At 54.4% G+C, this 27,120-nt stretch overlaps 1 protein-coding gene across 3 annotated transcripts in view; it reads right to left on the bottom strand.

The window, feature by feature from the left end:
- Positions 1–26,535, bottom strand: part of IPPK (inositol-pentakisphosphate 2-kinase) — a 41,997-nt gene extending 15,462 nt beyond the window's left edge. Inside the window, exons 1-10 of one of the 3 annotated variants that reach the window (XM_032866460.1) lie at positions 26,309–26,350; positions 20,301–20,348; positions 18,941–19,025; positions 18,607–18,702; positions 16,227–16,293; positions 14,492–14,613; positions 13,117–13,206; positions 4,489–4,547; positions 4,056–4,128; positions 784–1,063 (exon numbers count right to left, since the gene is read on the bottom strand). In XM_032866460.1, coding sequence (XP_032722351.1) covers positions 784–1,063; positions 4,056–4,128; positions 4,489–4,547; positions 13,117–13,206; positions 14,492–14,613; positions 16,227–16,293; positions 18,607–18,645 — 730 coding nt within the window. In that variant the 5' untranslated portion in view covers positions 18,646–18,702; positions 18,941–19,025; positions 20,301–20,348; positions 26,309–26,350. Of the gene's footprint in view, positions 1–783; positions 1,064–4,055; positions 4,129–4,488; positions 4,548–13,116; positions 13,207–14,491; positions 14,614–16,226; positions 16,294–18,606; positions 18,703–18,940; positions 19,026–20,300; positions 20,349–26,308 lie in introns of all 3 variants that reach the window. The other 2 variants (XM_032866458.1, XM_032866459.1) reach the window with 2 other exon arrangements.
- Between the last annotated feature and the right edge of the window lie 585 nt (positions 26,536–27,120).

Here is a 27,120-nt window from a genome sequence, read left to right as displayed (position 1 = left end):
TGTCTATCTCAAATAAATAAAATCTTTAAAAAAAAAACAAAAGAAGAAGAAAGCCACAAAATTCATTTGTGCTAAGAAAAATCTGGCACGAGGGGCAGTCCATGGGACAGGCTGTGCCCAGGGAGCTGCCCGGCACACACGGCAGCATGAGAAGCCACAGGGCCGTGGTCCCCCGGCACCACCCCTGCAGCAGCCACAAGGGACCACAGGGCCTTCAGCTCAAAGCGCAAATGATCCGAGTCTTCCTTGTCAGCCCCTGAAGGAAGCTCCCGGCGACAGCGCCACATGGCACAGGTCTGTGCATGGCGTGGAGCCCGCCAGCAGACGGCCAGGGGACAAACGAGGAGGCTGGGAACGTGCAGGGCAAAACCCAAACCCACCGCCGCTGGGCTGCCACGAGGCCGGGACGCCCACGGAGTCACAGCCAGCCCACTGGCAAGTGGGAGGTGCAGGGGCCACCCCAGCCCAAAGGGCCCGGAGCTGTGGGACTCGGGCCCTCCGAGCCCCAGCTCTCCACCCGCCGGGGAAAACCTGCCCCACGGGCTGGGCGTGCCGACGAGCCGGGGTCGCAGGGAAACTGCTCAGCCAGCTACAGAGGACGCACAGAGCCGGCGGTTTAGGAAAAACCCTACAGCCCGGATAAAGGATGAGGCCGGGAGTCTCGCCGGCAGGGCTGCGAGGCAGGGAGAGCCCCAGGCTGCTCCCGCAAGAGCTCCGTGAGGCCAGGCAGGCCCCTGGCATTCCCGCCCCCCTCTGCCCGCCCCCGTGCCCGGCGTGGCCTACCTTGGCGGCGCAGGCTCCTGCCGAAGGGGCTGGCTTCACAGACACGAGGGCCCCGTGGCGCAGGCCCCCGCCTCAGGGCACCCGCCCGGCCCTTGTCCGAGCCGCTCAGCAGCACCCGCGTGATGACCCGCACCAGCTCCCGGATCACAGCCCTGGTGCAGTGGGGCCCGCCGGCCAGGCCGTTGGAAGGGAAGAAGAAGGGCTTCAGGTGGTGCGCGAGCTCGTTCCAGTCCGCCACGGGGCTGCGGGCGTCCGCGCAGCCGTAGATCAGCTCCCCGTTCTGCGGGCGGGGGACAGACGGGGAGACGTCAGCTCCACAGGGGGCGGTGGGCAGGACGCCTTTGTCTGTGCCCGCAGGGACCCAACACCCCACATCCACGCCGTCTGGGGCCCTGCACACCACGGCCCCTCTGGGGGAACCCACCGTCACACGCCGGGTCGCTGGCCAAGACGCAAATCCCACTAGGACGTGGAACAGAACGAATGTTCTCGGAAAGCAAAGACTGGGCCCGGCCTTAAATACGAAGCCTCAGGAGAACATGCACCACACCGGGCCGCAGGCAAACACAGCCCAGAGCCCCAAAGACCCCCCAGCCTGTTACCCGAGAAGCCACGGGACACCCGTGCTCCTGAGAACACACAGTGTCAGTCTGACCCCGAGCAGGCAAACTTCTTGGTCAGTGTGGGTGTCCGTTGGCCAGCCGCACCTTGAGGACTTCTGTCCTCCCCGACGGGCTGGGCCACACTTCCTGCCAGGGCGGGCGAGGCCCGCATCACCAGCATGGACCATATCGTCCCCAAGGCCATCCTGCCTTTCAAAACCAAGTCTGTCAAAGACACTTCCATGCCACCAGCATTCCCAGAGCTGCGAGCAGGGCTGCCCAGTGCGCTGACCCTGTGACCCCTGAGAGACCCCACTCCCCACACGCCTGAACAGCAGCCAACCATGGCAAAGTGACCAATTCCTTGTCCTCTGATTCCCTCATCTGAGGAATGGTGTGGTTAGCAGCCTCCAGCCAGTCCCCAGTGGTCCCAGCACTCACACCGTGTAGCCCTCTCCCCACAGTGGAGTGGGAGCAACAGCCCAGTCCTGGCAAGCCCATGTTATAAAAGACGCTACGGCCTCCCTCTCAAGCCGCTCTTCTCAAGTCACAATGCCTCGCTGAGCAGCCCCCAGGGCACCCACCGCTACCCCCTGCCCAAGCCAGGAACCAAGGCATCCTGCCCACACCATTAAGGACACCATCCTGGGAGCCCAGCCTCAGGCCCTAGCCAAACCGTCAGAGAGGACACGGCCTCAAGGGGCACCCAGAGGCAGCGCCAACTAAGCTGCTCAATTCCAGACCACAGAAACCGTGAGGGCCGGTGGAGCACAGAGGAGGACAGTCACTGCCCTGTCCCCAGGTGGCACATGGGCATCAATTCAGTCCATGACGTGTGGACTGGGCATTCGTCCCTCATCCGGGCCCTGGGATGCAGGGGTGTGCATGATGCCTCCCGGGGGGTCTCCTGTCACATGTCGGAGCAGGAGGCACACAACTGAGGTCACTGCTGGCCACGGGAGCCAGGGAAGCCATCCCGAGAAAACTGACCCCGAGATGGGTCTAACAGCAGGAAGAAGGCGTGCCAGGCAAAGGGCCCGCAGGAGCTCCTGGTAGGGAAGGAAACCAAGGCGAAGTGTTGAGCGAAACCGGGCACTGGGGGCTGCCACCAAGAGAGGGGCCGGGGCTGGGACCGTGGTCTGGTGCAAGAGCCATGGCCCATGAAGGTTCCCCCTCCAAGCCTGGGAGCTGCTGAGAGAGCAGAACCCTCTTCTCCCCATGGTCCAAACTCCATGCAAGGACAGATGACTGTGACATCAGTGGAGTGCCAGCGTCCCTGGCTCCATGACAAGGCGCCATGTCCCCTGCGTCTCACAAGCATCCAGGTTGGGTAGACAGGGCCACAGCTTTGGGGTCCGTGCAGAGCCCTCGGGCACACAGGGAAGAAGCTCCCAGTACTGGCCGAAGCCAGGAAACAGCCCACACCTGACCTTGAAAACCAAAGCCTGGCTCCAGAGCAACGACGGCACGTCCAGAATGCGCACTGTCACTCCAGCGAGTGTTCTGAAAAGCCATCCGTGTCACTTCTCTCAATCCCGGCCCCAGGGCAGGCCCGGTCAGCAAAGGATCCGCCAGGAAAACCACCCACCCTACTAAGGGTTCCAAATCAATCCCCAGAGGAAAGAGAATTCATCTTTGGGATGGAAATGGAAAATCTCTTCCATCTTTGTAACAATTAAAAATAAAAACTGCCATGAAAGAGGCTCTTCCTCTAGCTCTGGGAAGGGGTAGGCAGACGGGCTCAAGCCCATTCACTCCAACCAGACTTCTGAGCCAGATCGGGGAAACCAAGTCAAGAAGAGCCTCCCTGCCCACATATCCCGGCTTGGTCTGAGGGGCCTCCGTGGGCAGAGCAGCGCCGTCCACCAGGAGTAGGACACAGAAGGCGCAAGGTTGTCCGGACAGAAAAGCCCCCCTTCTCCACACAGACACAGTGCACGTGAGCCCAGACTGGGCCACAGAGCCACACGAACCGCTTACTGGGGACACAGCCGGGGCAAGGGGCAGTGTCCATGCAGAGAAGAAAAGGAAATGGCCGGAGGCCCCGAGCGGACACATTTCCAACGCAGACCACACTGAACCCTCCTCCAGCTCTGGGCCTGCCCTGCCCCCTGCACCCCCTCCACGGAGACCCTGCCCCTGCCTGCAGCCGACCACAGGGTCTCAGGGAGTCGGGTCAGGGAGCCCATAGATGGCAGAGAAGGAGCCGGAGGGCGACCACTCCTTGTGCAAGAGCCTGTCCGCACGTGGCCAGGAGCCCCAGAGCCGCTGAGATTTCACTCACTGACAAGATCAGGGAATTACACGTTCCCTAAATCACCCGCAAACCAAGGCCCAGGTGTGGCCGCCCTCTCAGAGGTGCACAGAGGGACCCCTGGGACACAGCCTGATGGACTCAGGGCCGTCCTGTCCCGGGACCAGAGCTGGGCTGTGTGCATCCAGGGAGCCAAAGCCGCCTGGTGGCCCAGGAGCTAACGTCCCACACTCTAGGGGTCACAGGATGCCACGCCTGTAGGACGAGACTTGGAGAGGAACAAAGCACTTTGCACCAAGGCAGCCCCAGCCCAGATGCCCACATCTACCAGGACTAAAGTGCCACCAGTTGGCCCAACCCAGTGTGGACACCCACTGCCTTCTGCTGAAACGCCACGGAAGAGAGGCCACGCTCACCTTAAATATCTTTAAGTTGTTCTGAGCTTCCTGTAACAGGCTCTTCAAGGCAAAGTGCATTCTCTGCTTATTTCTAAAAAGAAAGACACTATGGATAGAATTACAAGAAGCCTTTGCTTTCACCTGCCTGTGGCTCAGGGGACCAGGCTCAGGGGACCAGACGCAGGGGACGTGCTTATGTGGGCTGCTTGGAGGCTTCATTCAGGCTCTGGGGGCTAAGGAGCCACATGCCCCCAGCCTTTCTCAGGGAGGCCCCCCATCACTGCCCAACCCCCTCTGCTCCCCAGCCACTGCCTCCCACAGCTGAGCCGACCCCAGGCAAGAACCCTGTGTTCTGCCTAGGACCCTGGCTGCCTGCCGGTTAGTGGCCCCCCTCCCCCGCACCTCCACCCCCACGAAAGGCCCTGAGGACAAAGGAGAAGTGCTCTCTTACCCTGAGTAGAGGTCGAGGGGACAGTATTTGCTTATCTGCTTCCACTTCCCGGTTGCCACCTGTTAAGAAAGCACAAGCACCATAAATGACCGGCTGGGGCAGCACAGGGCCCACGCTCTGTGAGAGGACAAGGGCGCAGAAGGTCCCCGTGGAGGCCGGCACCTCCAGGGGCACATCGTCACTAGCCACGGCCGGGGCTTGACTGCCACCCCAGGGACCCTCAGTCCCCCCACCGAGCCTCAGGTGGCTGCCGGCCCAGCCCTCCCCATGAGCAGGGGCAGTGGCAGCACATGGTCTCACAAAACGACAAAGCCACATTCTGGTCATCAGATGGACAAATCTTTATAACTGTAATATTCAGGAAGAGGAGGGTGTGGCTCATAATTTCATGTTTGAGGGGAGATGATAAATCGGCACAACCTTCCGAAATTCAACTTGCTAGTTTCCATCAAAATTTCTTTTTCTTTTTCTTTAAGACTTTTTATTTCTTTATTTGACAGAGGGGGGAACACAAACAGGGGGAGTAAGAGAGGTAGAAGCAGGCTTCCCGCCGAGCAGAGAGCCCGAGGTGGGGCTCGACCCCAGGACGCTAGGATCATGACCTGAGCCAAAGGCAGATGCTTAACGACTGAGCCACCCAGGTGCCCCTCCATCAAATGTCAATGTGGGCATCCCCTGACTTGGCAAACCTATGAGGAGTCATGAGATCAAGGACGTTCACTGCAGTCTGACTGTACTAGTGAGGCCTGGAAACAACTTCGCAGGCATCTGCTCTCATGGGCCAGGAAGTAGAAGTCTGCATGCTCATGATGGAATGAATGAACGATATTCAGCTACTTACAGAAAGAGGCAAAAACGAAAAATCACCAACATTTATTCAAGGAAAAAGGCAATCTGCATAAATGAAAATGATGTTACTTTGCTTAAAAAAAAAAAAAAAAAGGTGGGCCTCCATAGGTGCATATATCCAAATACACATTGAAAAAGCCTTGAAGGATACACAATAATCAATCCTCAAGGGTTAGTTAAGTGAAAAGAGCAATTAACAAAAAGACGATATATGGCGTGGTCCCATATTTGCTTTATAGAAGTACATGTGTACATGTACAGGTAAGCACGCGCCAGAACACATGTGGGAAAGGCATCATCTCATTTCCACCTGGATAACATGTATTATTTGTGTTGGCACCAAGAGAAGTCTGGAAGGATGTACCAACTGACAACACGGGTTACCTCTGGGAAATCCCACATTTTATCAGTTAAATGCTCAGGTATTGCTTCACAGTAAAAACCAGTCTTAAAATAGCCATCAACTGAATGGTGACAATGAAGACCATCTCCTAAAGGGAATGGCTGACATACCATCTTTTCCCAAAGAGCCTGGAAAGTTTTAAAACCACAAAGATGGGAGCACCTGGGTGGCTCAGTGGGTTAAGCCTCTGCCTTCAGCTCAGGTCATTATCTCAGGGTCCTGGGACTGAGCCCCGAATCGGGCTCTCTGCTCAGCAGGGAGCCTGCTTCCCCCCTCTCTCTCTCTGTCTGCCTCTCTGCCTACCTGTGATCTCTCTCTGCCAAATAAATAAAAGCTTTAAAACAACAACAACAACAACAACAAAAACACCACAAAGATGGAGCGCATTAGCAAGAATTATGGAATAAATACCTCTGGAAATTCTTTCCTCCGTGAGGGCAATGAGAAAACTGGCAAAAACTGCCAGAATCAAAATTTCAGAATTCTGAAAATTAACCAAAGGCTTGCAACAATCTGGGAGCATTTACTCAAGAAAAATGGCCAAATCTAGGAACAGTGAGCTTTGTGGCATTTTTAATGCTCTCTTCCCACCCTTCTCTCTAGCTCCAAGGAAACCTTAAAAATCAACACCCCCACTCCTGGTGAAAACGGAGCCTGCCAGCCACCAGAGGGGGCTGAACCAGGCACGAGTTTCTCCAAACCCTCATTGCCAAAGAATGGTCATTATGTCAACTATCTCTTGATTTCCCATCTTTGTTACCTGATGCAGTTCACCAAGTGCAAAAGGGGCATTTTCCCAAGAAGCGTTTGTGAAAAGGGTCAGAGGCAATTGTTTAACTTCATGGCTACCTAAGACAGTGGGTTAACAATGTGGTAAAAAGTTACGGCAAACAATTAGACTAACCTAAAGCTGAAAAAAGAAAAAGCTGAGGAATGAGATATACAGAGGCTTTGGAAACCTCCAGCACAACTTGGCCATCTAGAAGGCCATGCACAGGCTCTGGAAAGACCTTAAAACACCCTCACCTTCTGCTGATCTGAGGTTCTGAGGAAGTGAAGGCTAAGTAAAGCCGCACCCGCCATGCCAAGTGCTGAGGGTGGGCCCCATATGCACACAGAGCCCCTCAGCAGAGACTTACTAGTCACAGGCATTCAGGAAAATCTCAGTGCTGAAAACTGTCAACCAAGAGTTCGTCATCTATAAAACTATCCTTTAAAATGAAGGAGTGGGGGCACCTGGGTGGCTCAGTGGGTTAAAGCCTCTGCCTTCGGCTCGGATCATGATCCTAGGGTCCTGGGATCGAGCCCTGCATCGGGCTCCCTGCTCAGTGGGAAGTCTGCTTCTTCTCTCCCTCTGCTGCTCTGCCCTGTTTGTGCTCTCTCACTCTCTCTGTCAAATAAATAAATACAATTTTTAAAAAATAAATAAATAAAATAAGATGAAGGAGTGATTAAGACACTGCCAGATAAACAACTAAAAAAATATTTGTTGTTAGCTAACCTGCCCTTCAGGAAATAGTACGGGAAACCTTGAGGATGACACGAAAGGGCATTAGACAGTAACCTGAATCCATGTGAAGAAACAATACAGCAGTAAAGGAACTACACAGCTAGATAAACATAAAAGACAATATAAATATATTCTGTTTATAAGTTTTTTATCCTATCCCCTTTAAAGATAGAATATCCCTCGTATGGCACACGGCAATTGCCAGGAATCCGTACTGACAAGCATAACTATATATAAAGATTAATTTGTGAGGGAGAAGGCAACAAAGCTACAAGAAGCAGAGTTTTTGTACAACAGTGAAATTAAGTTGGTATTAACTGAGCTAGACTGTTTAGCTTAAGATGTTAAATTACTGATTGAGTAGAAAAAATCAACAATAAAACAGATGACTTGAACCACACTCTAAACCAACCAGACCTAACAAACATCCATAGGACACTCTACCCAGCAACAGCAGAACACACTTTCTGATCAAGCGAACACGAACATTCTCCAGGAGGCATGAAGTCATGCAAATATTCTCCAAACTCAGTGCAACTAAATTAGAAATCAGTAGCAAAAAAGAGAGCGAAAGAAACTCACAAATATGAGAAATCTAAACACATTCCTAATCATCAATGAGTCAAAGAAGAAATCCACAGGGAAATCAGAAAATTGAGACAGAATGAAAATGCAACATACCAATGCTCTCTCCTGCAGAGAGAGCAGGAATTACATGGAAATTTATAATTATAAACATGCATATAAAAAAGAAAAAGATCTCAAATCAATAATCTACATTTCTACACTAACAAACTAGAAAAGTTAGGCCAACCTAAATCCAATGCAGAGAGAGGGAAGGAAATAGTAAAGATTAGTGCAAGGACAGATGAAATGAAGAACAGGGAGAAAAAATGAAGAAAAAGAACAAAACCATAAGTTGTTTTTTTGAAAAGATCAACAATTATTACAATCCTTTGGCTAGATCAAGAAAAATGATTAAAAAAAGAAATGAGGGGCACCTGGGTGGCCCAGTGGGTTAAAGCCTCTGCCTTCGGCTCAGGTCATTATCTCAGGGTCCTGGGATCGAGCCCCGAATCGGGCTCTCTGCTCAGCAGGGAGCCTGCTTCCTCCTCTCTCTCTCTGCCTGCCTCTCTGCCGACTTGTGATCTCTGTCAAATAAATAAATAAAATCTTTTAAAAAAAAAATGAAAGAAAGGATGTTACTACCAACCTTGCAGAAATAAAAAAGAATTTTAGAGGAATATTATGAACAAGCAAATTAGATGAAATGCACAAAATCTTAGAAACACACAACTACCACAACTGAGTCAGGAAGAAATAAGAGAATCTGAACAGAATAATAAAAGACTGAATCAGTAAGCAAAAACCTTCCAACAAAGGAAACCCCAGGACCAGAGGACTTCACTAATTAATTCTACCAAATGACTGAAGAAGAATCAACACTGATAGTCAAACTCTTCCAAAGAATTAGAGTAGAAGAGAGAGAAGGGAACACTTCCTAAGTCATTCTATGAAGCCAGTTATCACCCTGGTACCAAAACCAGATAAAACATCACTAGAAAATACAGCAGGCCAGTATCTCTTAAGAAAAAACCTTCAGGGACGCCTGGGTGGCTCAGTTGGTTAAGCGGCTGCCTTCGGCTAAGGTCATGATCCCAGCATCCTGGGATCGAGTCCCACATCGGGCTCCTTGCTCAGCGGGGAGCCTGCTTCTCCCTCTGCCTCTGTCTGCCTGTGCTCGCTCGCTCTCCCTCTGTCACTGACAAATAAATAAAATCTTTAAAAAAAAAAAAAAAGAAAAAACCTTCAATAAAAACTAACAAATCACATTTAGCAGCACATTTAAGGGATTATACAGCTATAATAAAGTGGGATTTACCCCAGAAATACAAGGGTGGTTCAACATACAAAAATCAATGTAACAGACCACACTGATGGAGAGGAAAGCACCCCCTGATCATCCCATAGATGGAGGACAAAATCTATCATTCTTTCAGGATTTAAAAAAAAAAAAAAAAACCTCAAAAGCAGCATCTATGACCAGCTCATGGTCATACTACACTCAGTGATGAAAAACTGAGAGCTTCTGCCTGAGATCAGGAACATGATAAGGATGTCCGCTCTTGCTTCCTCTACACGGTATCATACTGCATGCTAACCAGATGAATTAGGGAAGAAAAACAAAGGACACCCAGATTGGAAAGAACAAAGTAAAATTATCGCTATTTGCAAGTGATGTGATCATGTGTACAGAAAATCCCAAAAAACTACCACCACCAAAAAAAAAAAAGGCAAATAAACAGGTTCATGTGGGTGACCGGGTATCACTGTACAACAACTACATTTGTCACCTCACCCCCATTAGAGTGGCTACTATCAGGAAACAAACCAGCAAGTGCTGGTAAGAGTGAGGGGAAAGTGGGACTTTGAGATGCCCTGGCGGGAATGTAAATGGCACAGGTGCTGTGGAAAACAGCAGAAAACAAGGTCCCCGTGTGACCAACAATCCTACTTCTGGGTAAACAGTCATGAGAACTGAAAGCAAACTCAGAGGCGTTTGCACACCCGTGTTCACAGGAGCATTAGTCACAAAAGCCAAAAGATAGAAACAACACGGCGTCTACCACTGGATAAAATGGATTAAAAATGTATATGTATATATGTTCAACAGACTATTATTCAGTCTTAAAAAGGAAAGAAATTCCGACATATTTCACAACGTGGATGAACCCTGAGAACAAGTAAAATGAGTCAGTCACAAAAGGACGAATCCTGGATAATTCCGTTTACGGGAAGCAGCGACAGTAGAGAAATCCACGGAGGCAGAAACACATGGGGCTTGCCTGGGGCTGAGGAAAGGAAGCAGAGTCGCAGTGTGGGATGATGAGACTGGAGATGGCTGGTGGCGAGGGCTGCACGCCCATGTAGCTTAATGGTTATAAGTTTTATGTTATGTGTCTTTCACCACAATTAACACTATGTATTTTCAAAATCAATTATATTTCTCTGCAATAACCTGAAAAATGAAATGAAAAAAAAAAAAAAAAACCACTCACAATAGCCTCCAAAATAATAAATTACCTAAGGATAAACTTAACAAAAGACGTATAAGACTAACACACTGGAAACTATAAAATACCACTGAATGAAATTAAAACCCTAAGTAAATGGAAAAACATCCTGTGTGCACAGAACATGGATACAGGCAAGGTGGTGATGCCTCCCACAGGGATCTGCAATTCAGGGGACCCCCAAACCCCCAGCTGGTTTCTCTGACGAAACTGAGAGGCTCAAGACATCCAAATTAGAAGAGAAATAAAACTCTGTTCATAGATGGCATGATGTATACGTAGAAAATTCCGAAGAATCTATAAGAAAAGCCACTCAGCAAAGCTTCAGGGTACAAGATCAACCCACAAAAATTATGTTTCAGGGTTTCTGGCTGGCTCAGTCAGTGAAGCATCTGCCTTCGGCTCAGATCATGGTCCCGGGGTCCTGGGATCGAGCCCTGGGGTCAGGCTCCATGCTCAGTGGGGAGTCAGTTTCTCCCTCCACCCCTCCCCTTGCTTGTGCTCGCTCTCTCGTTCTCTCTCTCAAATAAATGCATAAAATCTTCAAAAAAAAACCTAGTTGTGTTCCTATGCTACCAGCAATAAATAGTCTAAGAAGAAAATTAAAGAAGTAATTCTGTTTATAATCATATTTACAATATCCTAAAAGATTATCTACAATTACCAAAGTGGTGAAAGACTTGTGCCCTCAAAGCTATAAAACGTTGCTAGAAGACATTTAAAAGTCCTAAGGAAGTGGGGCACCTGGGTAGCTCAGTGGGTTAAGCCTCTGCCTTTATCTCAGGTCACGATCTTGGGGTCCTGGGATGGAGCCCTGCATCGTGCTCTCTGCTCAGCGGGGAGCCTGCTTCCCCCTCTCTCTCTGCCTGCCTCTCTGCCTACTTGTGATCTCTCTCTGTCAAATATATAAAATCTTTTAAAAAATTTTAAAAATAAAATAAAAGTCCTAAGTAAGTGGGCAGACAGCCTGTGTTTATGGGTTATAAGTCCTAATACTGTTAGGATGGCAGTACCACCCGAAGTGATCCACACGTTCCTGCAATTTCTGTCAAAAACCAATTTTTTTTTTTTTTTTGCAGAAATGAAAAACCCAATCCTCAAATTCATATGTAACTATAAGGAGTCCCAAAAAGCCAAAACAATCTTAAAAAAGAAGAATAAAGCTAGAAGACTCAAACTTCCTGATTTCAAAACTGAGAGCAAAGCTACAGAATCAAGTAAAGGGCCGCGCCGGCATAAGGACAGACACACAGGCCAATGGACCAGAACAGAGAGCCCAGGATGTAACCAAACTTATAGCCAAAAGATCTCTGATAAGAAGACCCTTCAACAGAGAGAGGACGGTCTTTTTAACAAATGGTGCTGGAAAACTGGAATCATACAAAAGAAATTGGATCCCTACCTCCCTTCAAATATAAAAATTAACAAAAATGGATCAAAACCAGAGGAGAAAACCTTCATGACCTTGGATGAGGCAATGATTTCTTAGCTATGGCACCAAAAGCACAGGCAACAAAAGAAGAAACGAACTATAACTTCAGTAGAATTAAAAACATTTGTGCTTCAGAGGACACTATCAACAGAGTGAAAAGATAACTGACAGAATGGGAGAAGATACTTGCTAATCACAGAACTGATCAAGGATTATATCCAAAATATACACAGAACCCTTAAAACTCAACAACAACAAAAAAAACCCAATTCAAAAATGGGCAAAGGACTTGATCCAATATATCTCAAAAGAAAACATACAAATGGCCCATGAGCTCATGACAAGGTCTGCAGCGTCACAAACCGTTAGGGAAACGCAGATGGAAACCACAGTGACCTCGAGGGTCCCCGGCAATCACACACAGCAAGGGACAACAGCAAGGCTGGCAAGGGTGTAGAGCGATCAGACCGTCAGACACCGCTGGTGGGAACACAAAATGGTGCAAGAGCTGGGGAAATAGCTCGACATTTGCTCAAAAAATTAAACAGACCCAGCAATTCCACTCCTAGGACTCAGCCCGCGAGAACGGAAAGCTGCGACTCAAACAAGCACATGGGGCGCCTGGGTGGCTCAGTGGGTTAAGCCGCTGCCTTCGGCTCAGGTCATGATCTCAGGGTCCTGGGATCGAGTCCCGCATCGGGCTCTTTGCTCAGCGGGGAGCCTGCTTCCCTCTCTCTCTCTGCCTGCCTCTCTGTCTACTTGTGATCTCTGTCTGTCAAATAAATAAATAAAATCTTTAAAAAAAAAAAAAAAAAACAAGCACATGTACATGCGCGGTCACAGCAGCCCAAAGGCAGAAATGACCCACGTGCCAGGAGAGGAGCGATCGACAAGATGGTCCCATTCAGGCAAGAGCGTTCAAGCCTGCTACAGTGGGGCTAAAAGCCCAAAACCATGCTGCTCAGGGGAGAAGCCAGTCACAAAGGGCCATGGGATGCACGATTCCATTTCCAGGAAACGTCCGGAAGAGGCCAATATACAAGGGCAAGCTGGAGGGGGTACTGCAGAATGACTGCGATGGGGTCAGCGTTCTCTGGGAGGTGACGAAGTGATTCTGGAATCTAAGTGATGATGGAAGCACCATCATGCAAATTTACTAAAATCCACTGAATTACACACTTTAAACGGGTGAACTGAAGATTTGTGAACTTAATCTCAATTTGGAAAAAAAAAAAAAAAAGGCGAACATGAACAACTTATGAAAGAGAAGGCCAATAAGAAGTGTCCCCGCCTTGCTCTCTGATGCCGCAGCTCCGGGGGTCACGGGGCCCCCCAGGGTGCGCACACCGAGGCGCCTTACCTTGAGGTGCTGGTGCATACAGTAGCGGCACACGCGGTGCTTCAGCTCGTGCGTCACGGCGCCGCAGAGAGGAATAAACCCGCATTTGGGCTGCAAGACACGAGGACGGAAAGAACACTTAGGGACCGATCCCACACCTTCCAGGAGACCCGATGATGGACTGGATATAGGAGACGCGGGACAGAGTTGCTGTATCCACAGCCCCGGTGGGCAGGGACCCCGCCCTCATCATCACACCCAGTCCTCGCCCTGCCCGGCCTCCATCACAGACTAGACAAAGCACAACACAGAGCAGCTTCGCATTTCTTCCGTGACAGGCTGCGATGGGAAAGCCTCTAGTGTGGGTCTGCCCCAGCCCCAGCTCTGTTACTGTCTTTGATTTATTTTTATTTATTTTTTTGAGAGAGCGCGCGCCTGTGCACACGTGGCCAGGGAACGGGGACAGGGGCAGAGGGAAAATCTTAAGCAGGCTCCGCAGTCAGCACAGTGCCCGACAAAGGGCTCAACCCTGTGACCCCAAGATCATGACATAGTGGAAATCAAGAGCTGGACACTTAACCGACTCAGCCACCCAGGCGCCCCCATCTGCTGCCTTTTAAGACCACAGTGTTGGGGCTCTGAAGAGGATGCTGCCTGTCATCTGAGACACAGGACACTCGCCCTCTGGTCGGCAAGCAAGACATCAGTCCACACGGAGCCCCTGGGGGTGTGAGTGCTCAGGGCCACAGGAGTGACCCAGGAATCACTGCCACAGAACTTTGGAGGAGGGGACAAACATTGGCCTGGGACCTCTGGGAGACTTCCCGAGGGGGACATGGGCACAGTGGGCAGCAGAGCTAAAGCCAGGCCCTGGCCCTCGTCCACCGAGAGTCACACCAGCTTCTGGGCCTCTGGGGAGGTCTCTCCTGAGTAGGAAGCAAAGGAGCGGAGAGCCACCAATCAGATGGGCCCCAAAGGAACAGCGCTCCTGGAGTATGGTGTAGGGTCACCCAGCAGCCAAGGGGCACAGCTTGGAAGGAGGTGAGGAGGGGCCCAGGGAGCAGTACCCTCCCAGGAAAACGGGGAAGGCAGAACCTGACACACTTGCTTCTGCCGGTGGCCACTGGCCAGCTCCACATCAGAGCACCAGGAACGGGCCTAAATCTAACGGTCTGGCCAATGGGAGGAAGCAGAGCACCAAGGTGCAGGTGACAGAAGGAGCTGGAAGCAAGCCCAGTCTGTGGGAGCTGGGGGCTGGGAAGGGGCCGTGAGGCCCAGTGTGAGGAACCCCAAGAACTTGTGCTGTAAAGTTCACTCCAGGCAGAAGACTCGCAGCTTTACAGTCCGGACCCTTGTTCCCTTGCCCCGCACCACCTTCCCCTTGACACAAGCTCACCTTGATCTCCACACACAGAATTGGCCGGTGCTCTGCAAAACGGTAGGTCTGAAGTCTGGCTAAGTTTGGAAGGCACAGGGCATAGCCACTGAGAGTGTCCAGGTCCTTGTCACAGCGAGATTCTGAAATACAGAGCCAAGAAGAGACCTGAGAGACGAGCACAGGACAGACGAGATGACCAATGGCAACATGGCAGACTCCTGTGCGGGAAGGTTCAGCCCTGCCCAAGAGAGGCCATGGCCTCGGGCTCCAGGGGGACCCCGCCTAAGGAGCCTCTGTGTTTATCTGGGGGCTCCCAGTCAGGCGAGTGTAACACTGTGATTCACAGCAGGGGTCCGGGCCCGGCAGAACCGGCTCCCCCTTCAGAGGGGCGGCCCGCTGTGTGGGTGCGCCCCAGCCTCGACCCCGGCTGGAACCCCCTCCGTGCGGTCACACCTTGCTGCTTGGAGAAGCGAGCAGTGCACGCACAAGCCCAGTGGAGAAGCCGCCCGGGAGCGCATGCAGGGTCTCACAGATGCACCGCAGAGCCTCTCCCCTGGTCTGGGTGTCATCTGCGGCCCTCAGTGTGAGAAGCCTTAGTCATGAAGATAACGGGGAGTTCAGGTCCTTCTAGCAAATCATCAGACCCGAGGTCATTGTGGGCGCCCCCAACTGTGTAAGCGTTGCCAGAAGGAGGGGGTGGTCTTGGGGACCACCCCCGCCTCTGCGACTCCCTTAGTGCAGAAGCTGAGAGAGGAAGGAGCAGCCTCACCGCCCCCTCCACAACCGGTTCCTCCGGAGCCCTCCAACACTGCTGCTTCTCGGAACCACCCGCCCGACGCTGGGCCCACGACAGCGCCCAGGATGCAGTCTCTGGGCCGCAAGGGGATTCAGCCTTCCTCCAGTCACGTAACGAGGCCAATTACGAGGCATTATTACAACGAGGGACAGCTCTTGCGACTGTCACATTGGATACATTTAATTGGTAACCATAAAACAAAATGATGATGCAGAGTTGCTAGAGGAGGAATCAGTCTCCCCTGGTCCAGAAAGGAATAGCCGCGACCCAGTCCTGGCTGGGACGTGTCGGTGGCCTCCTTCGGGCACCAGAGCCTGGCTTTGCACAGCGCCCCAAACCAGAGGCTCTGGGGCACAACTGTCCTGCTTGCTTTCTATTTCCTAATCACAGAAGGACTGGACACCGACCACCCGCATCCCCCCAGCTGCCTGGCCAGGCTTCGAGAGGCGACACGGCCACCCTCCACGCCACGGACGTCACATTCGATCTCTGACCAAAACAAAAAGCTCTCACGTGCTTGGTGTCAACGCTGCCCCAAGCCTGTGCAGAAAAGCACGGAGGCGATGGGGAGAAGCTGTCACCCACTGCCATTCCCGTCTGTCCACCGCCTGCAGGAGGACGAGCAGGCAGGTGGGTCCCACCCCTGGAAGACAGTACTCAGGGCGCCTGGGCCCCCCCCACCCCCTCCCTCAGGACTCCTGCAGCCACCCTGCCCGCCCTCAGGCCGCGCTCCCCTTCGGTCCCAGAAGCGTTTCACGGCTCAGATGCTCTGTGCAGGGACATGGCCATCTGACAACCAGAGTCGTATTTATGCGCTCCGAGCACTCCTGGCTGAGAATAAGGTTTCTGGCAGCAGAACTGCTGGAAATGCCATCAGCCTAACAGGAGTAACGCATCAAACATTTTCCAAATGGAATATTTAAATCACCCACAGAATGTGCAAGCGGGAGCTCTTACCTGGTCTCTCAGACTGTATCTTTAGACAAAGCCGTTTCACGAAATCTAAAGGCAGCTGAACCACTTCCTGTAAGAACAAGCACGGAACACTCAGCACGCCGCGGGAGCCGGCTTGACGCCGCACCAACACTCGGGGAAATAGCAGACTTCACAGTCTGCGTATTTTACCACGTTAAATTACTCAGCATGTGGATTTACGAATACAAGCTGCTCTGCTGTCCTGAGGATGCGACCAGATCAAACAGACACAAAGGTGTCTGTGTGCGGAGCAACAGGCCCTCTCAGAGCGCGGGCCTCTGCTGGGAAAGGGGCGCCTCCTAGTCGGTCTCCCCGGCTCCCACCCAATCTGACACCGACAGGGCCGGCTCCGCCGGTGCGGGAAGAAACCCCGCCACGATGGGAGCACGCGGAGCAGCAGACGGGACCGTCCAGAGCCAGCCGGGGATCGGCTGCTCTCAGCGCAGCGACCGCCAGGCCCAGGTCAGCCACCAAGGGGAAAAGCAGAACTACATTTCTTTAAACCACCTAAAATTCCCAATTTTATGATGAGCTCTATTTTAGGCATCCTTAACACTAGGCTACATTTACCAACCCTTGATTCCGACTCCGGAACCAGCGTGACCCACGCCATCCTGCCTGACAGACAGGCGGCCAGCACCTGCACAGAGTATCGGGTCGGGAAGAACTAGTTAGGACCACAGAGGTCCTCTCCCAGCAGTGTAACACGGACAGGGTAGCCACACCAGCGTCTCTGCTGAGGGGCAGCTGCCCTCGAAGGGACAGGGCAACTGCGTGCGGAGAAGGGCAAAGAGCGGCCAGCTTGGGTCGGGGGGAGGGGGTCTGGCAGGGGAGCAGCACGTCCAGTCTTCCAGAAGCTCCCCCAGGAGAAAAGCATCCCCTCACCATCACATCAAGGTCAAACGTGAAGTCGAGGCTGCCCCAGTGGCGTTCACCTCCGGAGAACTGGGTCCACAAAAGCAAGGCAACACTGTTCACATTCCATCAGTGCCTCAACCCCTCATGGTACTGAAGATGCAAGACCTGGAGGCCCAGGAAAAGAGCCTCTTCCTTGTTTCCTAACCTCCAGCTCCCCCAGGGACAGGCCCAGGCCAGTCCCAAACCCGGCTCGGTGGGTGTGCCTATGGCTCGGGCCAGCCTCACGCTCCTGCACGGGCCTGTCTGTCTTGTGCTAGGACAGGGGGTAGGGAAAGGCTCTCGCCAGGACTCGACTCCACCCCACCCCACAGGACTCGACGCCCCCAACTGGCGTCAGCAGTCACTGTCCCCTCAGGCTGGTTTTGCCCGAACGTGGCCTTGAGCAGACCAGAGATGTGATCTGCCTGCGCTTCAACCGTGCAGGGCCACGTACAAGGAAGAAAAAGCAGGTTGGGTTGCACTTTGGCAGTGTCTTCCTGCAGAGGACATGTGTCAAAGGGGTGGATATTCCCAGGATGTGAGCTTGTGAGCTCACCTCATTCGCCAGAGCCCTATCCGCTGCAGACAAACAGAGCCCCACCTGGGGTCCGAGCGTACCATGGGCCCTGGGACTACATCCTGATGCTGTTCCTGCCAGGACCCCACCGGCTGGGACCCCGAGCTCCCCACCGCCCTTTGGAGCTCTCCTGGGAGAAAGGTGCAGAGCATCCCCCACGTACTGCGAAGCAGAGAAATGCCCTCTCAAGGAGCGAGCTGGCAGTCAGCATAGCTGCATTCGCTCAGGCACCATCCAGGCTGGTCAGAGACATGGGCTCCCAGCGGGACAGCTGGGGACCTCACCAGGACAGCCCTGGGCACCCCCACCCCTGTGTAGCCCCACACCACCCAGGCTGACCCACAAGACCAGCAGGATGCTGTGGAAAGGACAGACACAACTCCAGGACAGGTCATCTCTCAGACCACGAGCTGGGGCAGCCAGGGCCAGGTCGCATGGACACTCGCAGCCCCTCGTGAGCCCACGTCAGGAGCAGCTGAGGTCCCCGGCCAGCAGCCGGCACTGCCCTGCCAACCCCACAGCAGACCCACCCCGCAAGAGGGTCCGCAGCCCCAATGGACCCCCGGTGGCAGAGGGCTCAGGGATGCCATCCAGATCCGCCCCAAGAACCTCACCAAGCTGGAGCGCCCCCCAGGACAGCAGGGTGGCGGGGGCCAGGGGTCCTAGCAGCTGCGGGGCTCAGGTGGTCTCTGAGCCTCATGTTTCTCGGCTGGAAGACGGGCGTCAGACTACCCGCCCAGCGCCCAGCACCGCCGTGTGGCCCCGGAGAGCAGCACCTGAACACAAGCGTCGTCAGGAAGCACTAAGGTCCAAACGATCACCGAGACCTGGCGTAACTGACACGGAAGGTGCCTGTGAATTCAGACTCCATAAATCAAAGTCACTCACCCCACAGTGGACATAGTTCTCCCCCAAAAACTCTTTCATGACATTTTTGCTGAAGTCCACTATGTTCTGTAGGTGCTGAAATATTTCTTCTGAGGTCTGTAAAAGAGAAGCATAGGGAGGCCTCAGTGACCAGGGGGCAGCTGGCACCGCATGGGGCCGCATGTCGCTGCCGCATACGCACCAGAGGCCCGGGCCTTGGGGGCAGGGGAGCCTCACCACGGAGACCGCCAGGCCCGCCAGAGGGAATGTCCGTCCCGCCGCCCCTGCCCTCCTCCCACAAGGACACGGCCCCTAACCAATGCCCCTTTGAAAATCTCTCCCAGCCCCAAATCACCAGGCATTCTGATTTGCATCCCCAGCAACCAAATGTAGAATATTTGCTTCCCAGTCGGAGGCTCTTAACCCACAGGCTATGAGATCTGGGGGAGAAAGGAAATCAGCCCTGAGTCCCTCCCTCTGGCCCAGGGCGGCAGGCCGAGGGTGGACGGCAGGACCTGCGGGGACAGCAGGCTGTGGGCTCGCGGAAGGTCGCGCATGGCGCTGCCGCCCACGGCCCGAAGCGCGCGCAGACCGCAGCCTGCGTGGGAACAAGGCCCCACAGCAAACCCGGGCGCTCCCGGGGCGCCCACGGCCTGGTCACAGAGCTCCCGACAGAAAGCTCTTCCGTCGACAGAATGACCCCATGCAACTCCCCACCGCTCACGCGGCCAGTGGCACATCGTCCCACTCGTAAAATACAGACAAGCTATTGCCTCAGACACCACCTCAGTAAATCTGAGCAGAAACACTGACGGAGGCATCCAGAGAGCGTGGCCTTTCCAGGTGCTGCAGACTGCTCGGCGGAAGGGGTGGTGTGAGCTGCCTGGAGAAGGTTCTAGCCTCCACTCGGATCCACTTGATCCCACAGGAACACAACACCCACACGCCTCCAGAGGCCGCTAAGTCAGGAAACACCCTCTCCCGCCTGGGGCCACCTTCCTCGGTCCCACACCGTCCCTAGGCCCCCCAGCTTTCTCCCTCGGGGCCCTCGTCTCCTTCTGCAAGGCCCTTCATTTCCAAAGCCATTCACGCCGCCTGCCCCCCGGGCAAGGCCCCCCAACCCAGCGGACTCATCTCTCCCGCACCCCGTTGGGGACCCAACTGCCACCCACCCCTCACTCCCCAGCTACCCAGGGCCCCTGCCTCTCTTTTTAATCACCCCCAAACACACACCACAGCCACTTCCCACCTGGAGGGATGCAGACACTACTGGGAGGCAGCTCGCTGAGCACGTCCACAGTGCTCTCTGCCTGGTGCCTCAGTGAACAGAAACCCCGGGCCCCACCAGCACCGCCCGCTAGGACTTGTGCCACCCTCCGCCAGTAGCACCCACTCACTGTCACAGCTATGATCCCATAGATGGGGAAACCGAGCCAGCGGGGTGGCAAAGCTGAGCCCTGGTCCTGGATGTCCTGGCCACAAGCGGGGCTCCCTGCCTGCTCCTCACTCAGAACCGCAGACCCTCCCAGGGGACCTAAAGTAACCCAGGAAGATCAAAACGCTGGCCCTACAGGGATTACGGACACCCCACTTTCTGTGCCCACTGCTGTGTCACATTTAAATTTCTATAATTAGCACTAATATTTCTGCAAAGGAAAAAAAAACAAAGTTTTCTTATATAATTAATGACAGGGTGGCAAGCCCACAAATCTTACCTTCTTCCTGCTTGGAGGGAACTTCAGGAAACGCAACACGACACAACGCTATTGGGAAATAAAGCAAAGTCCAGTCAGTGCCCACCCCAAGCCTGGGGACCATGGAGTGGCTGTGGGGAGGGGGAGCAGGCCTGGGTCCCAGGGCAACCAGGAAAACCAGACACCTCTGGCCCAGCCAGCTCGTTCCCAGGAATCAAACTCACAGAAATAACTACGGTACCCAGGAGCCCGCAGCTACTGCAGGCGGGAGTGTGGTTCGTAATTCCCAGTAAAATGGAAACAACCCCTGGGGGCCAACAGCGCGGTGGCTGGACACAGCAGGATGCCATCCACACCTCAGAGTGCAGGACACAGACCGAGGTTCACAGATACAGAGCTGCAGTCATCAGGCACTGGTGAGTGAGGAAGGGCACAAACGGGGCTTTAAACACACCTGGACACGTGCATATGGGTACAGCTCCATTCGTGTCAAGTTCAAAAGCCGGTAAGAGCAAGACCTGGGGACCACCCCACAGGTGGGTGGGACTGTCCCTGAGGAATGTTCTAGAAGGGGCTGGTCACAGCACTGTGAGTCACGGGATCACCCGTCCCTGCACTCAGTGATAATCAAGCTACATACACACTTACGATCCAGGCACGTTTCTGTAGGTTTGCTACACTTCATTTTTAAAAGTTCATAAAATAAAAAGTTTTAAAGTATGTGCATACTCCGTTTATATGGAAAAGTCTGAAAGGATCCAACACCGGTGACAGCATCTCCAGGGAGCAACAACTGGGACAACTTCTTAACATCTGTCCAGCATAGAACGCCAGGAAAGTGGAGAGAAGGGGACAGTCTCGGGGATGCCCTGCAGCCTAATGCAGGAGAGCGCTGCAGGCGCTCACGCCCTTGAGGACACGAAGCTGGGATTTTCACAAGCAGAAAAAGTCAGTGAGTGGAAGTATGACACACACACACATTAAACTACCTCAAAGCCCACAGTGAAGGTCACAACTTGTCACTTACGAAAGGAACAGAAGTCTCAGGCTGGGGAGGGGGGCATCACGTGCCAAATGGCCTGGAAGCCACACCTGTGACCCCCTGAGAAGCCACGGCCCTAACTGTGCAGCCACGTGAATGTCTGACCGTGTGGAGTGGGGACTCTGGCCGCCCAAGGGCTCTGCAGCCTTGAACACGAGGGCAAAGGATTTTCTACACGCTGATGCTTTGAGGTTGAGTGAAAAAGCGGAAAAAAAAAAAAAAAAAAAAAAAAAAAAAAAAACAGGATTCCTGAGCACCCAATAAAGGCATAAAATGAGGGGCACCTGGGTGGCTCAGTCTGTTAAGCCTCTGCCTTCGGCTCAGGTCATGATCCCAGAGTCCTGGGATCGAGCCCCCCATCGGGCTCTCTGCTCAGTGGACAGCCTGCTTCCTCCTTTCTCTCTGCCTACCTCTATGCCTACTTGTGCTCTATCAAATAAATAAATAAGATCTTTTAAAAAAAAGTAGCATAAAATGGAAGCAAGTACACCAAAGCAGTGACAAAAATTATTTTCTCAGTGGGAAAATACTGGGTGCTTTTCACTACCTTCCCTCCAATATTCTGTATTTTCTGGGCGGAGACAGCAAGCAGTAATTAGCGTCACAGGAGAATGAAAGACCACAGAGAACAACATACTAAGAGGGCCAGTTGCCCACGAGAAGCCCGAAGGAGGGAACCCGCAGGTGGAATCAAGGCACCTTGATTCGGCACAGATGGGGGGTGGAGGGGGAGGCCGCCCCGCGCCCACGGGCACCAGCAGGTGCACCATCTCAGGGCCAGGACACACCGGGAAGACCACAGGGCACTGGGGACCAAGCAACTTCCACGAGAAAGGGAGAGAAACACAACAGAAAGGCTCACCCCTCGGGGTGCTGTCCCAGTGCCCGGGCTGGCTGCTCGTGAGGCCAAGCCACAGCCTAGTCCGTCAGAATGCCAGTGACAGAACCCAAGCCGGCAATGTGGAGAGGGGACCAGGGCCAGGACAGGCGCTGGGTTGACAGGCCCATAGAGAAGCCGGCGGCGAGCCATGTCACAGAGGGCAGGCAGGACACCGCAGGGAGGCCAGATAGGAGGGGCGCACTGGGACAGCAGGGGACCTACAGGAGGCAGGACACTTTCCTTCCCAAGCTCCGGCTGCCTGGCCTGCACCCACAGCAGCCACAGGACCAATGCGGTCATGGATTCAAGCAGGGGCCGGGGGTTGGGGGGGGGGGGCAGCAGACAGTGGAGGAGTAACCCCGGCCAACATCTGGGGGACAGACACCTGGGGGGTGGGGCAGAAGGGGCACTTGGGTGGTCCCTGAAAGGACGGAAAATCCAACAGCCAGAAGAGAAGGACCTGTAAGACAGACCCCAACTGCACGGAGTGCATGGCGCGGGTGTCCTAGAGAAGCAAGAGCAGGTCTGCGGGGAGCCTTCCGGGCCCCCAGACCCACCCAGACATACACACACAGTGAGGTAGGGGAGCCCGTGGTGCCGTCTGGTCCTTCCCCAGGACACACAGAAACCCTGTGGACCTTCCTGGTCGACAGGGCAAGTGCCGTCCGGACTGAGGAGGAAGCACACAGTAGGCAGGGACGCCACTGAGCCACCTCGGGAGACCAGGCCCAGACAGGCAGAGCTCAGCTCCCCTAGGTTAGGGCTGGAAATCACAAATCCTAGCATGTGACTACAGGTGATCCCGGGAACGATTACAGGCAGGGTCACATGCAGAACTCTCTTGTGAGGCCTCCCCGAGAAAGAAGTCCCATCAGCTGTGTCGACCTGGACGAGCACCACGAAAAATTCCAAACAGAATGAACTACTTGTTTAAAAAGAACAAAAACACTAGAAGCAACAAAATGTTAAGACTCTCTGAACTAGATTCAGCAGAAAATTAAAGAAGGGAGTGGCCCAGGACTTGGGAATATGCCATATTCAAAAACAAAACAAAACCAAAAAACAACAAAAAAAAGCCCGAACAGAACGCTCCTCTGTCTGCAGCATCTCCATCATATATGATCCACAAACCAGAAATCCGAAACCAAGATGGAAAGAGGAGTGAAACGGGCCCTGACTGCTTGAACTTCGCATCTTCAGGACCCAGACAAACACCCAGGGCGTCAGAACAGTCGCAGAGGTAAAGGGTCCCACACACCCTCAGAAGCTTAGAAAGGCTGTAGAACCTGGAAGGCAGAAACGAGCTGCTTCTCCTGCGATTTCGCAGAAGATTCTGGTTGGCAGGTATTTTGTGTTCACTTGTCGACAGGGAGGAATGCATCCCTGGAGCTGATGTGACAAGCCCCAGGGGAGGGGCGCTGGATGGAGGGGCGCTGGATGGAGGGCCGCTTGCTCCCACCACTGGGGACACTTAAGAGATGGCGTGACAAGCCAGACTCGCGACCCTCCCAGGACAGGGCAGGGCCAAAGCCACCCGACGAGAAGGTGAGGAGGACGAGTGCAGATGGAGAAGGAGAGAAAAAGCCCACATGGCAGCACACGTGAGGACAACCAAGGGTTTGACCACAGCTCAGCGTGAGCCCAAGTGGGACAGGCCACTAGAAGAGCCACAGGGTCCTTGGGCCACAGGAGTGGAGGACAGTGCACTCCCACGGAGGAGATGCCCTTGCCCAGGACCCCTCCATGGGGCGGGTTCCTAGAGTCCCCCTGCATACAGTGCTGGGCAGGCCACAGCCTCGGTGCAGCACAGAGGGTCCGTGCCAGGCCCAGGGTGGCAAAGGCAGGGCCTCCGCAGTGGTATGGAGGAGCCACCAGACAGCGGACAGCAGCCTGTCAGGAACTGACCAACCCTTGGGTCTTACATTGCCCGCACAGGCCCCACAGTCTACAAGTTCTCAAAGCCTCCCAACCTGCTAGCCCATGTTCCTTCAGTGCAGACCCTGGGCCTCGGGACTGGCTGCCTGAAGGCACTCCACATCATGATGCTGGAGAGGAGGAAAGATGGCTGTGGCACTTTTTAAGGACACTCAGTTCTGAAAGCTGAGCTGAAAAGGGACAGTGTCCTGACCCACAAGAACACTGGCGAAGCCGCCCTCCCCGCTGGACTGAATGAGGTGGGTCTGGGGAGCAGGAGCACTTGTTCTCTCCCCCCGGCACACGCACCCTCTCCTCGGGCACAGCAGGGCCCTGAAACGCTGCCTCCTGGGCTCTACCCTCCTTTCCACACCTCAAGGCCCAGGCAAAGCACGAAGGCCTCTCCACGTTCAAGAGGCAAAGTCAGAAACTTCACTGGGTGGGAACGTTTCCTCACAAGACCACTTGCGACAAGGAGCTAACACCAACCAGGCTGGAATGAGCACAGAAGAACAAATTTCGACTTAAAATAAGCATGAAGAGCACAGGTCCTGGGTAGCCTGATGACTGAATGGAAAAGGGAAAGGAAACACAAGCCCTAAGAGAAAGGGCTGAGCTGTGGGGGAGGGGCTGGGCTGGTGGGGAGGAAGGGACGGTGATGGTGGCCACCCCAGAGGCCTCCCAGCTTCCAGCCTCATGTTCTTTTGAGTCTGTACCTTGCTCTTCCATCTGACACCCTTGCAACTCGGTAATTAGCCCCCACTCAAAAGGAAGCCTTAGCCTTACGTGACATGAAGATCTGCTACCCAGCCTACTACGGAACTGAGTACGAGCATTTCTTCTGTGAAAGGGTTCAGGGGTCACAACAGTAACCCAACACCCCAAGGGACCCGTGCTGGAATATCCCGTGCCCCGCCCCACCCTCAAACACCACGGGGCCCAGAAGACAGCGCAAAGAAGGGCTCTAGGTTAAGTGTTGCCCATTATTCATCTGAAGATCCTGACTGAAGCCTGCGTGCAGTTCTTCAGCTGCCTGACTGCGCTAATGGGAAACAAAATGCAAAGGCAGATCACAGGGGCCACCTGGGTGACTGCAGCTTCCCCTGCCACTGACCCCACACAGCCCGCGCAGAAACCACAGAGCAGGGTGCCACCCGGTAGGAGCTGCGGCACGTGTCAGGGCGCTCACTGAAGTCCAAAGGGGATGGCAGTGTTCACTTGCCCAGCACCTGCTCACCTAACCTTCTAGCAAGTCCACAATGGGCACTTTGTTCCTAGTTCCACTTTATGAATCCAGAAAGTGCGCCTGGGCCAGGCAGTGGTAGAACTGGGATGGCACCCAGCTGTGTGACTCCAACTCCCCAGCTCTTAACCCCTTGGTGACACCCAGGGCTCCTCCTCTGCCCACCACATTCCAGCCTAGTTGTATCAGCAAAACGTCAGAGGTTTGGGGCTTTACAGGAATCCACATGCTTCTCTTTCTGGATTCACTCCCCTGCGAGTCCTTATTGCACTTTCTGAAACTGCAGCCCCTCACTGAATTAAGAAAAAGAAACCCTTTAAATTCTAAAAGACTGAACAAGAACACCTGGGCAAATCATTATTAGCAACAGCTGCAGGAGCACAGCAATTCCGTGGGTCTTGGAGAATACACTCCCTTGGCGCCGAGAGATACCAGCACCCCTGGCACTTCGCTGCTTCCTCCAACTCCCCGGACCCCCATTCGGACCCCGGGTACCCCCCGGGCGGCCTCTCGGCGCAGCCTCCGCCCCATCGCGGCTGGTCAATCGGACATGGCACCGCGTGCGGCGCAGTGGCGGTGGGGGTGCTGGGCGGACGCAGCCCTGACGTGGGTTACACTGGGCGAGGGGTGGCACCGACTTGAGGGGAGAGGTGACACTGGGGGGACGCGGAACTTACCCGAGGGAACGCGGATACGGGGGATGCGAAACTACGCGGGGCGGGGGAGGGGGTACGGAAGAACCGATCCGCCGGGAGAGGGGTGCCAGCGGGTCGTAGAACAGACCCTTGGGGCGGGGGAGTCTTGCTGGGGGTACTCGGAACTAGCCGGGACGCGGCAGGGGGCACCATGGGGTCGTGGAACAGACCCTGGAGGGAGTGTTGCTGGGGGATCACGGAACTCCCCGGGGGCAGGGTGAGGGCCCAGGACTGCGCCGACCTTCCGCCGCTCACCTGCGCGTGGGCCACCACCAGGCTCTTGTTGCCCTCACCGTGGTACCCCCATTCATTCTCGTCCATCTTTCCCTCGTCCATCCCCCGGTGCGGCCCTGGCGCCTCTCGCGGCCGCGAGGTGAGGGCCGCCCGTCCGCCTGGGCACCAGCCACCGCCGTCGGGGGAGGAGCGCCTGTCAGCCACGGCCTCAGCTCGACCCTGTCGCCCCGACTGCCAGGATCCGGCCGCCGGAAGCCACGCCCCCGGCGGCTGCCATGGCTGAGTCGGGCAACTTCCGGGTTTGTGCCCGCTTCTCCTCCATTGATCGCTGCGGCGGATGATCAGGAGGCCATCTTGGGTGCTGGCACGGTGACTCACTTCCGGAGCGCGGATTTGAGAACCGGAAAGGAGGTTTCCGGTCCTGGCGCCGGAAGTGAGGCAAGCGGGAGCAGCCGGCGGCTGGTCGGCGCCCAGCACTGGCGTGGCGGAGATAGAGATCCGGCGGGCGGGGAGAAGGAAAGGGGGCAGCCGGGCGGCCCCGCAAGTAGGGGAAGGGGTGTCCAGGCAGGCCGGGGTTACGGTGGTCCGCAAGCCTCGGACCGCTCAGTCGTGGAAGCCCCTCAAGGCATTGGCGTCCCTGAGCCCCCGCTTCCTTTTCTGTAGGAGTAGGATGTGCCTCATCTCGCACGGGGTTATTAGTATCACCTCATGCTTGCTACCTGGCGCAGAACCACTCCAGCAGTCCCATGAGGTGGAAGCATCGTCCTCCGCACTTCACAGGTGTGGAAGCGTGGCCCCGGACTAGTAGGTTTCCTGGAGCCTTGAGCGGGAGG

This window comes from Lontra canadensis, unplaced genomic scaffold, assembly GCF_010015895.1.
Source record: "Lontra canadensis isolate GAN:19392208 unplaced genomic scaffold, GSC_riverotter_1.0 scaffold31, whole genome shotgun sequence".
Taxonomy (NCBI): Eukaryota; Metazoa; Chordata; class Mammalia; order Carnivora; family Mustelidae; genus Lontra; species Lontra canadensis.
The sequence above is the reverse complement of the archived record's forward strand: the minus strand, read 5'-3'. Positions and strand labels throughout refer to the sequence as shown.